The sequence below is a fragment of the Temnothorax nylanderi genome, unplaced genomic scaffold (genome assembly GCF_030848795.1).
Source record: "Temnothorax nylanderi isolate EJ_2023f unplaced genomic scaffold, tnyl_v1.0 TNYL_tig0124_pilon, whole genome shotgun sequence".
Classification (NCBI taxonomy): domain Eukaryota; kingdom Metazoa; phylum Arthropoda; class Insecta; order Hymenoptera; family Formicidae; genus Temnothorax; species Temnothorax nylanderi.
Genome location: NW_027249186.1, coordinates 119,722 through 132,004, shown reverse-complemented (window position 1 = coordinate 132,004; position 12,283 = coordinate 119,722). Strand labels below are relative to the sequence as shown.

Sequence of the window (12,283 nt, the reverse complement as noted above, 5' to 3'; positions counted from 1 at the left end):
CACCGTCTCTCTTAATGGCTGTGAAATGACGATTATCTTATCCAACGATAGTAATTTTATCGTTTTTTATTTTTTTACAGCTACTTTTTTCCACTTGTCGTCAGCGCAATAACAGGTAGACTCGTTGTCGTATAATATTTTATTCGCCATTCATTCGTAAACAGTTTTTACAGATCGTCAACGATCGGCGGGCGCGCCGTTGCGACGTAATCAACCGCGATAATAATTAATAATAATAATTTGCTTAATCTCTCGTATAACACTTATAGTAATACGCGCGCGCGCGTGCCACTGTCGCACGCTGGCGCGCGCGCGCGTGTATGTGTGTGTAGGTGTATGTATTTTAGAATGCGCGCACACGAATGCACGCGCACGCACATACACGTATATACATCATATATAGAATTGTTCATCTCGATCGCATTTGTCTTCTCCGCTACAGCATCCCTTTTACTTACGCTCGCCTCGCTAACGCTTTCTCGTTCAATTTCGATAAGTGCTTTAATCGAGAGCTGATCGGAACTTATTTGGGATACACACTTCGCTCATCTATAACGAGGTCGGGACTGGCTTCTTTGGAATCAAATTATTCAGCTTGAATTCCATCTTCTTGATTTTTCCCGATAAATCAAATTTTAAATGATAAAGAGGCAATTAGAAATACTGAATTTATCGCGGTATCGTAGAATTTAAAATCCAAATCGATAAAGCTGCATTAGATTGATGGAATCGCTGTTGAAAAGTCAGTTAATTGCAATCACTACAGGATGCATAATTAGCATTGTCAAGCCGGTTTATAGCCGAGGCGGCGACCGACCGTAATCAATTAAACAAATTATAATGTTCGATCGCGCTCCGGCAACGCGAATTAGTCGTCGAGCATCGCAATTTTCAGCTCTCCTCGTCGCTTCTCGCCGTCGCGGAGACTCCCGCGTTGATTAGTTCGCGCTTATAATTAAACGAGACCGCGAACAATAACGAGACAATAATATAAGTAGCCCTATATCACATAGTAAACGCAGGCGCAACAATAAATATTGCAATAAAAACGCATTAAATAGCTAAACGTGAAAGTAATTCCGTAGGAGACCACGGGTTTCTGTTAGTGTGTACGATAAAATACGCATCATGCTAGGCTACTGAATCGTTATACGGTATAGTCGAAACGTCTCTCATTCTCTCTCTCTCTCTCTCTCTCTCTCTCTCTCTCTCTCTCTCTCTCTCTCTCTCTCTCTCTCTCTCTCTCTCTCTCTCTCTCTCTCTCTCTTCCATGCGCGCATTCTCCCTTTCGCTTTTCTATTTACGTATTCTATTACGTATAATTACAAAGCGATTCGATCGAGCGACGGCGGAATCGTTCGCGTTTCCGCCCATCGCTACGTTTTCCGCGTGAAATTCGGGATAAAATGAAGAGAACCGCGGTAAGAAGACAGATCGCTTCGCTACGAGGCAAATGGCAATAGCCCGAGCGTTCGCATCCTCGTCCGCGCGCGACGTGCTTCCCTTATTACAATAATTAGTCTCGCTGTAACATTACGACTAACGGGTTAATTCGCCCATGATTACTTCAGTTGCTTTTATTAGCTGCTACTTTCATTTAGGTCGATATATTTAACGTATATAACTATATAAATACAGCAGGCATTCGTTATATATTTACAGATCGATCAACGCACCCCTTTTCCCGTTGCTTTACTCTTTCTCTCTCTCTCTCTTTCTCTCTCATTCTCCCTCGTATTTTCTTAGCACACATCCGCTTATTTTTTCCCTCCTCCTTTCTCTCTATTTCTCCCCTGCGACAATTTCGTGAATTTCCGCGGCGAAGGAGCGGGCCATCCGTTATTGGATTATTAAATTAAAGTCGTTCCCCACACCGATATTGCCACGCGTCTTCAGTCTTATAAATTCCAATTATCTGCGCTAATGACTCGAACAATTTTTCTAAGCGTCAGCGATGTGTTAATTAAAATTTATCGTCCATAATCGTCGACAATCGCGTGTGATTGTTATCGTTACGAAATAATAAATAATAGAAGATACGCCATTTACGGTCTGAGCTGGATCTTGGTAACCTAATAATAATTCTGTGCGTATTTAGTACACATATTTCCAACTTAATGAACTGCGCGCCGATTATGGCGTTTCTTCTAAATTGATTGTACATCGTGGCGTCTTGTTTCTCTTGAAAATAAATTGAGTGTTAATCACCGCGGCACAGATCACGCGAAACCGATATCAGGCAAGATCGAAGGCGAGGTCGAAGACACTCGGCATTTACGACGACGACGACGACGGACAAGGACGTGGAGTTCGCGCGCACGATACTCGAACGCGCCGCCTAAATTCACCCGACAAAGACCGCTACGAAATTGAAGAATTACGACGGTATAAGCTCGAACAATTGCGCGGCTGGCCCACGCTGAATTAGGCTCCTCGGCCTCGTTCGCGCTCGGCCCCGGCCCGAGGATCTCGATCTTATTAGCGCGCTGAAAGGAAGGACCTTGGCGGACAATGGCGCGTCCGATTGCCAGAGTGAATCGGACCTGTCGCCTGTCGCGCGGACCGTTGTCCGTCCGATTCAATGGATCCTAAGTGACCCAATTGGACGTTGAATTTTTAAAGCGGATTCGCATTTTCGATAATCAGCGTTCGACGACGACCGGTCGCTCGTATCTTCCCTCGGATGAACCGATATCCCTTTCGAATTACGCTGCGCAGTTTCCTTATTTTTAGCGTTCGGAGAGAACAATATCTGATCGAGTTCACCGGAAGGATAATACAGATGCCAAGATCACGCGAAACCGTCTTCGACGTAACGCTTCGCGGAGTCCCGAGAAAAGCGAAGGATTAATTTCGCGCGATGGATTAACAACTTGTGAAATAAGACCGAAATAGAAAGCGCTATCTCGAAGCTTTCGCCGTCCTAAAATTACTTAAGCGCATTTTATTCTTAATTTCAAACACCCCCGCCCCCGCTCCTTCGCGCCCGCAGCTTCGCCCGCAGCTTCGCGCTCGGCGTGTTATCCTAACAGCGTGAAGTAAATGTTTACAAAACTGCTAGATATCTTCGGTGAGCTCGCGTTAGTAAAACGTTAGAGGCGAGTATACGGCGGATTAAAATTACAAAAGGAGAAGAAGGCCATGCTTTATCTCTCGTTTTTTTCACTCCCTCTCACACATACACACACGCACGCGCACACACATACACACACATGCGCATCGCGTGCTAGAAATATACGTATAGCGAGAAAGTGCTCGGTTTCGCACCCTTATTCGGGGGTGGCCGTCCCGGCTGCTTTTCCTCTCGTCCCCGAGGAACGACGACGCGACGCTACGGCCAGGGATATTCAGAAAGGCACTCGGCACCCCTCCACAAAGATCCGGAAATCAAAATGTACAAAACGAATACGGCGTCGCCGGAGCGTCGCGAGTCGTGCGGCCACCATCTCGGAAAAAACGATGGCTCCGTCCCTCACGTTGTGCTGCTAATTGTTTGCTCTCTTACATTAACGCGAGGTCGATCGGGATGGCAGGGAGACGCGAGATAAATACGACACCGTGATACTTATCACTCGGAAAAATTGCGAGGGATTAATTTTTAAGTATATCGTTAAGAATCCCTTCTCTCTTCGGAAGACGATCATCGGGAGATTATTAACGGGAACAAGCGCTTGGGGTGATTTTGACCCCCCAGCATCGAAAAATGAAGCTCACAGGAATTTTTTAGTGCTTCTTTCATTTTAACATTTTCTTGGTCTCTCCTTATTTCTTTCAGAAAATGTTGAATAAATCTATATATGTATATACATATGATCCTCAAATACTATCTAATAAATAATAGAACAATAAAATAATACGTAATTAATAACAATGACATTTAATTGGAGTTTCGTTTTCTGGTTTCTCCTTATTTTTTCAGTAAATGTCGAGTAAATCTATATATATTATCCTCAAATACTAATTATAAAACAAAAATATGCAATATGTAATTAATAACAAAGAGATTTAATTGGAGTGTAAAAATCACCCCGGAGGGTGATCATTCATGCAAAAAAATCAGGCACCCGTTCCCGGATTAAAACAGAATAAAGTTCCAGTTAAAATCACCGATAATATAAAATCGTTGTTCCCACACACGTAATACTGTGAGTCTCATAAAAAAATAATTATCGCTTTTAAATAATATAGTTAATATAATTGGAAAATGTCACGGTGTCGCATTACCGCGGAATCTGAGAACCATCCTGATTGACATAAAAAGCAAATCGCCAGATTCGAGTGTAAATGTGTACGCTTTGTCACGAGAACGTCGGTTTTACGGCGGTTTCCAACACGGTGGAAACTATTTCGCTCTCGTTTCTCTGCGCCGAATTAATGTGCGGATCTCGCGCGAAAGCGACAGGATATAATAGGATCCTTAATCTTAATCAGATATAGCTCGTGTAATATCATCAAATCGCTTGAAAATCGAGAATGATTAGGGCATCGAAAAAGATCTCGTGTTAGTCATGGAACACTTTGGGTGCTTAAAAAAAAAACAGCATCGAAGATTCAACATCGGTACTCTTGAGTTACCGAATCGCGACCATGGATCACATATACGACGCTCTCGACGTGAAATTATCGCCGAATTAGTCCCGTGAAAAATATGTAAAAAAAAAAAATGTAAAAATCCATGACAAAGGTGGACACGGCGGCACGGCGAGATGTGGCTCTCAAATTAAAAATTCAAAGTACTTGTAAAGATACATTTAGCGTCTCTATTGTGATTGTGCGATGCGGCGATTGAAAGTCGCAATAACCGGCTCTCGTTTGATTCGTGCATTAAAATTATTCGTCAACCGGGAGGGGAGGGTAAATCGATTTGGCACGTTGCTTACTTTTACAATTAGCCAACGCATTGACGAGATTGCGAAAATACGCATGACGCATTTCGACGACGAAAAAAAAAAATCGTCACCGCGCGTTTAAGTATTGATCGAGCTCTATTATATCGGCTTTGAATATTAATAGACGCCTTTTTTTTTAGGACACTTCGTATGTAGGACGATATAAATGCACTATGCCGCAACCTTTCGATAAATTTAATATTGTTCGCCACTGTCACGACACGTAACAATCAACAAGTTATAACCGATATCTCTAGAAGATTATCGTTATGTCTATAACATCTACAAAAATCTCTACCTGATTAAGTTTTCATTACGAGCTCGAAAGGTCGATTGACGTAAAAAAAATTTAATTTTCTCGAGCTCGCAAGATTAACAATAAGATAAAAAAAACAGTGTTATATAATTAATAAAAAAAAAAACACGCATATTATTCTAGACGTCGGGTGATCCACGATCGACGATTTCAAGATCGCGGGTGCAAAAATGGCATGCTTACGTATTTTAGAATTCACGGCGATTGCGATCTACTCGAGGACGCTTCAACGAATTTCCGCGATTTCTCTCTCTCTCTCTCTCTCTCTCTCTCTCTCTCTCTCTCTCTCTCTCTCTCTCTCTCTCTCTCCGATTCGGCAAAAATTTGTCTGTTGCGTTAAGAAGGCCCCTTTTTCTAGGAAGATAAACGTGAAAGATAATCACAGAAGTGTACGCACACACGCAGAGAGAAAACGCGTCCCATGCTGGTACTCGAGGATCTCGTTCGCACCGGGTAGCAACAGCGTCGTCCCAAGTAAATCAGCTCTCGATCATATACGTATACGTTTTAGTTAACTTTCATGATGTATACATATAGGTACATACATATACATATATATGTCATATAAATATATATATCTATATAATATATATATATATATATATATATATATATATATATATATTATATTATATAATGTATATATCTCATATAGGTATATACATATACATGATTATACATATATGTAATTTTATACATATGGCATGCGCGTATCATCGACGACGGGTAATTATGGCCTCCCTTCGTCGTTTCCAATAATAATCTGCAATATATCGACGTCTGCCGTGGACGAGGCGCGGCGAAAGACACTTTTTCCTACTTTACACACAAAAAAGATAAAAAAAAACCCCCGACACGCGAGAAATACGAGGCACACTAACGTGGGCTGTTGTTTGGCCGGCGCGCGCTGTTCGTGGCCGATTGGCTCGAGAGCTAACAATATTCGTACGACTTCTGCGAGTCGTAGGAAGTGAAGGTAAAATACTTTCGTTTTTCCATATACCTACTCGCATCTGGCATTCGGCACCGGCAACGTGACCGCGCGAGATTGAGTATGGTTCATAATTCAAGATGTGATTCTGCTAAACGCAAGTTTCTAAAAAAAAATAATAATAATAAATAAAAGTAAAAAAGATTTTATCTTACAAATAGCCCAATAACGGTGAAGACGGACACAAAAAGAAACATTTAGAAACCGACGAGTTGAGAATTTCGAACGTATTGCGGATGCCTCTGCGGCGATTTCGAACGAATCGCGTGGTTCTCCCTACACGCGTTCTATCCCAGTAATTAACGAAAGAAATTTAATGTAAAGAATGTAAAGTACGCGATATCCTTCGGAGCATTCCGCATTAAATTATAATTGATCATTCTGTATTCGGCGGATCGAGCCACGTTTGAGGCTTGGATGCCGCCCTATATAGATGAGAGAATGCGGGGTTTGTCACCGGAGTTTCTCTCTCCGAAGGCTGTCTCCTTCTCTCTATGCAATTACAATTTCTTTCTAGGCGCTTCCCCAGCGAATCCCTCGCCTTATCGCAAAACTAACAACACGTACACCCGATATAACAAAGAGGAGTTGACGCTCCTCGAAGCCATTTCTCAGAGCCGCGCGACACACTTTTCCCCTCTCGCGAAAGATAAACGGAGTCGGACAGCGCGGACTCGTCGACCTTCGGATCGGAAGTTTTGTCCTCCCTGGAGCCGGCGATCGATGGCTGCCGCGACCATCCTGCATTCTTATGTAATACTGGCACTCGAGCGCGAGTACGCTCCGTTTGACAGAAACTTTTCTCTCTTTAGGCCCGTACATTTCCACGGCTCGTCTCTAGCTCCCGCGAGAAACCACGCGTAAAGTCAGTCGAGTGAGATAACGGGTGTACTTGGCAATTTCTAAACGGGATATGTCTCTACGATACCCTTTTGTCTAACGATTTATTTATATCGCGGTTTCAATAAATTTCCTCTCGCGGCTTCGTGTTTGAGCAACGTTAATCCCGATACCTCTCTCACTTGGTTTGCGAAAAATAAAATCGCCAATTTTTCGAACATTTACCACGAAAACAAAGTCACATGCAGAATACTGACCTGCGTCTCTCTTCGGCTAGATCTAACTTGCAGTGATAAAGTACTCTCCTCAATTCTCTAGGGTCAGAAGGCATGTCACTTGTCCCTTCAAGGAAAAAGCATAAATGCTACGGATCTTGCAAAATTACAAACTTAGAAAAAAGTCTCTTTTCTGAATATAAACCTTGGGAAGAGACTGCATTTGTTTTTCAAAACGTTAATTTCGAGTTCTACCGAGGCGAACATTACGCGCTCCAGTTCCTCGGTATCGATATCTACACGAAAAAGAAAACTAGCGTTCCTGTCGCTGTAAGAAAAAAAAACTGCACCTGGAAAAAACATCGCGAGATTTATCATCGCGTTTTACAAGCGCGACGTCTCAGACTCGGTTCGCCCATCGCTTCTTTCCGTTTTGCCGTTCTTCTCTCTCTCTCTCTCTTTCCCTTTCTCCCCATCATATACTTTTACACACCGTCCCTCTTTTTCCCTCTCATACACACACATGCATATAAGCACACAGACACACACGCATACACATTCCATGCGCATCGATATATCACTGAGAACCGCGGCGTCCTTCCAGCGGGATCGCGGCAGGAACAGTTCGCTTCGCTGCCCAACACGCCACCGATAAATTATCAACGGCATCGCTCGTACGCGATTCCGGCGGGCGGAAGCTACCCGTGAACCCTCCTTACGAGGCTGCTCATCGGCATTCACGCACGCCGGAAGAATCCCGCGCGAAAAGCGGATAGGTCCGACCTGCTAACAATCCTCCGATCGCGACAGAGAAACTAGTTTAACTCTCCTTATCTACGTTCGCCTACGTCCGGGCCGTTAAATATCGCGATCGAAATCGTACTCTCGTTGCGGCAATGCGACCGATTAAGCGATAAGCGATGCGCAGACGATAGCGAGGGCCGCGGATGATAGCAAGATCGTGGACGATCCGTCGTGGGGCGGACCGTTCGGATGAGCCTTCATCGACGAGTCTGAAATGAAGAATCGCACACATTCATTTTTGGCAAATCAAGTCTCCTCTCGTCGTTTCAACGAAATGAATATTCCTGTCTTTGTTAAGCTAATTTTCATCTTCTGGACTTCTCATTATTAATCCGAATCCCTTCTATTATTTGAATCCCTTTTGTTGAAATGTATTCTCAAATAATATTCACGTGCACGCGAAATGTATTTGATAACGGAGTCACGCCAGGATATCAGGATATTTCGCGCCGTTATTTTACAGTCGCAGCTGCCTTTTGCGTTCGACACATAATTAAATTGTACCAATTCCCGTAGCGCTCTTTCATCGAAATAAAGAAAGAATTTTTTCTCTCTCTCTCTCCTTTGTCAGAATATATCGGATAATGCGCCATTCGATACACGCGCGTGTAGAACCCTGCCGAGAACCGAAGTCCTATCGCTAATAACGACACTCGATACGCGCCGTACACAGGATTCATCTGACAATGGAGTTTCCAACCGGGAATGCACCCGCGGCATTATCGAGATGCAAATCAATGCGGACGTGTACGCGGCATGCGGGGATACAGTACCTGTACCTGTCGTGGTGGGATCACCCATTCCGGAGCCGGACGCCTCGTCGTCGTCGTCGCGATCGTGGCCGTCCTCGTCGTCGTCGATCTCGCCGTTACCGTGCGGCCTCCAGCCCGGGCTGTCCCCGCTTCCGGAACCGTCCAGGGCCTCGTCGGCCAGGAAGGCGTCGGGCCCGAAGTCGGACGCCAATTGGGACTGCACCACCTGCCGCAGAATATCGACCACGTGTTATTCGGAAGTGAGTCATTCAAATCAAATAAGATTAATAAAATTGGCAATAAGATCCAAGCGCGGTAATTAGGGCGCAATGTATTTTATTGTCTAATAGACAAATTAAAGGAAATGGTGCTACATTAGCGTTTATTATTGCACCCTAATTACTGGCTCTTATTGCGAATTTGATTAATCTTTGATTTATTCGAGAGAGCCTCCATACATTTTTATTATATTGTGTTTAAATACAATACTTTAGATTATTTCTGAGGGCGGGCTCGCATCCTATCGCTATAATTACTTCCCGCTGTCTATAAATAGTATCATATTGTTAGAAACAAGACGCTGCTTCTCTGACGAGATTAATTGTTATCAATCGTCGCGCGGTGAATACCGCTCGTTATACAAGAGCAAGGTGGCTGCAAATTACAACTTGACTACGAGCGTAATTGAAATCGCCGAGTAAGTGTAGGATAACGCATAATTTTCCGAAATTAATGGCCATTACGCAGTCTCGTCGGAAAAGTCGCGGGCGCGCTCGTTCGCTCGGCAGTCGGCCGCGTGATCGCGAGGAGATGATAGGGATTAGCTTTGTCATTGGTAACTCATTAAAGCCGTCCCATTTACCCAAAGATCTCAATTAACCCACTTGACCCAACACAGATATAAGCAGCGTCCAATTAATCGCCAACACTCGGGTCTAGTCACATCATACGCGCGCGAATACAACGGAGACGTGGATTTATATTCTGCTAAAATCGACGGCCGACAAGCAGCCTCTAATCTCGCGCTCCCCCTGAACACCTCGTAATCATTACTTAATGCTCGCACCTGCCAATAATACCTTGAGTCCTACTATTCAGCGGTTTAGCGACCTGCAGCCGCGCGTATGTATCACGCCGCCCGATCGCGCGATTGTGTTATATATATACGGTGTGTATTTGAATGGACCGCGGTTCGCAATTCGGGGAATTCCGAGTGAATTTCTCGTCGGCGAAGATCTCGTTTCGCGTTTACGGAATTACAAAGTAACGAAGTTACTCGGACGAGTCCGTTCATCGGCGAGCTCATCGGTTGCTCGGACGGCAGGCGGCCAGATCGATCACGGACACCGTGTATACACGCTTATATGCGTGTCTCACGACACTCTAATCAGAAGTAAGCGGCCCGATTCCTCGGCACGCGAATTAACATGCGTGTGGGCACTATGCGTGTGCCCTACACGCGGCGGTTGCCAACTTTAATGACGCCGCAGATACCGTGGAAGAATACGAAGCGGCTGAAAGACGAAGGCGACACCCGATAATCGAACTTATTTAGAAATTGAGAAGCTTATTTGCTTAGAAATCTGTCCCCGATCTCGGTGTTTACTGCACTCCCGAACTTTCTGTAATTTTACAGTTTATGTACTTATATATAGTTTACTAATTTTATATATCTTATAGTTGCAAGTATAATCAGTTAGAAATGTGACAGTTGCCACTCTTATGTCCGTTTCTATCTATTTATTTACGGGGTCATCCCATAAATAAATGCGATATAAAAGAGAGCTTGATTTATTCTTCAGCTCAAAACTGAAAGACATTTATCGCTAGAAAATTTAAAATTTAAAATTAAGATGGAAACAAGTTGTAAATAATATATTTTGGACTAAAATTAAAATGTCAAATTTTTTGTTTTATTGCAAAAATATCTCTAAAAATCCGCATTACTTATGGGATGACCCAATGCAGATCAACTTTTAATTCTTAGAATTATAGAAAAAGATAAAAAGTAAGTTAAATCGAGATTAAAGTTAATATGTTGATAGAAATGAACGTTAGAAGCATATATAAGCGTAATAAGATTTTCTAAAATTAATCTCTATAAATCTTGTAATATAATCATCCTTTATATTATATAATTATTTCGGAAGTGCTACTCCCCCTCGGCATGTGTTTGTACTCTACTCGAACGGGTTTAAGCACCCACGTGCGCTTTCAGGTGAAATCCATCCACGCAGCGCGACACGTGCCTCGACACACCGTCTGCAATCCCAGTCGCTCTATGAATAATTCTAGATTAGACGAGAATTTATGATTCGTCTGGTCCGTACGTCTGGTAGTCACGGGTCACCGGGCTTTCCGCACCAATGAGCTATCGCGATAACAGTTACGAATTGCGACAAATCTCGCGCTGCGCGATGAGATCTACATCCAACGCGGAAGCGAGAGAACAGGAATTTTTAATGAACCCACAGCGATACTAGCATCTCGCTTTTTTAATTAAAACTCTAAAATAGCAACAAAATAATCTTGTATAATTTTATAATTATTATAACTTTACTTACATGTATGTAAAAGTAGACATACATATATACAAACACACATAAAGAGATTATCAAATTATATATATAATTTATTATTAATTACATATCTATTGTATTTGAATCAGCACACGCGAAAGGAATTTTTCATTTTACCACAAAATGATACGTGACTTTTGCTGTTAAATTTCAATCGTCGCAAATTCCTTTCCGACGAGAGTCAGCCGCCTGTTGTTCGTCGCACGGCGTTTGATTTGGCGAACGAATGAAAATTGCGGCACGATTTAATCCGAGGGAGAGGAATCCACTTAAGACCTCAGCGACGAATTACGACTTCATGTACTCACCTGATTAATGTGCCTCAATTGATCAATGAGCGCGCTGGTGTTCGTATTGCTGGTGTAGGTGGTCGGCGTCGACGACATCGTTATCGTGAATTCAGGATTGTATCGTTGAGCGTTCAGACTGGAATCCACTACGGTTTTCGTGTATCTGAAATAAGAGAAAAAAAACTGCGGTTGTAACAAAATCGAATTAATTTCGTGAAATTACATCGAATTACATCATATACAGGTATAAATAGATAATTCTGTAAACAAGAGATAAATGTGAAAACCATGCAATAAGACATTGAAATAATCTCTATTGTATTACAACAGAAATATGAATGTAAAATTCGCAACCGAATATAGAATTAATATATAGAAAAAAAAAGAGCAAAGATGGTTGCGAAATTATGTGATAATGGTATTGTCAGACTGTCGCATTTAGACTTGACTGTGAAAACGCGAACACGCATATCGTGGCGTTTAAAATACAATGATCGGAGAGTTATGAATAGAATCCACCGAGTGAGCATTTCTTCCGTGAGCCTGGTTGCGTAAATCGCGAGCGTTATTACTTCGATATCGCGCGCGCGCGCGGCTTCTATCTTTC

At 42.9% G+C, this 12,283-nt stretch overlaps 1 protein-coding gene across 2 annotated transcripts in view; it reads right to left on the bottom strand.

Annotated features, from left to right (window-relative positions):
- Positions 1-50: 50 nt before the first annotated feature.
- The window catches only part of Dally (division abnormally delayed protein), a 46,384-nt gene continuing 34,151 nt past the window's right edge, over positions 51-12,283 (bottom strand). Inside the window, exons 6-8 of one of the 2 annotated variants that reach the window (XM_071713494.1) lie at positions 11,695-11,839; positions 8,835-9,033; positions 51-8,264 (exon numbers count right to left, since the gene is read on the bottom strand). In XM_071713494.1, coding sequence (XP_071569595.1) covers positions 8,158-8,264; positions 8,835-9,033; positions 11,695-11,839 — 451 coding nt within the window. In that variant the 3' untranslated portion in view covers positions 51-8,157. Of the gene's footprint in view, positions 8,265-8,828; positions 9,034-11,694; positions 11,840-12,283 lie in introns of both variants that reach the window. The other variant, XM_071713493.1, reaches the window with a different exon arrangement.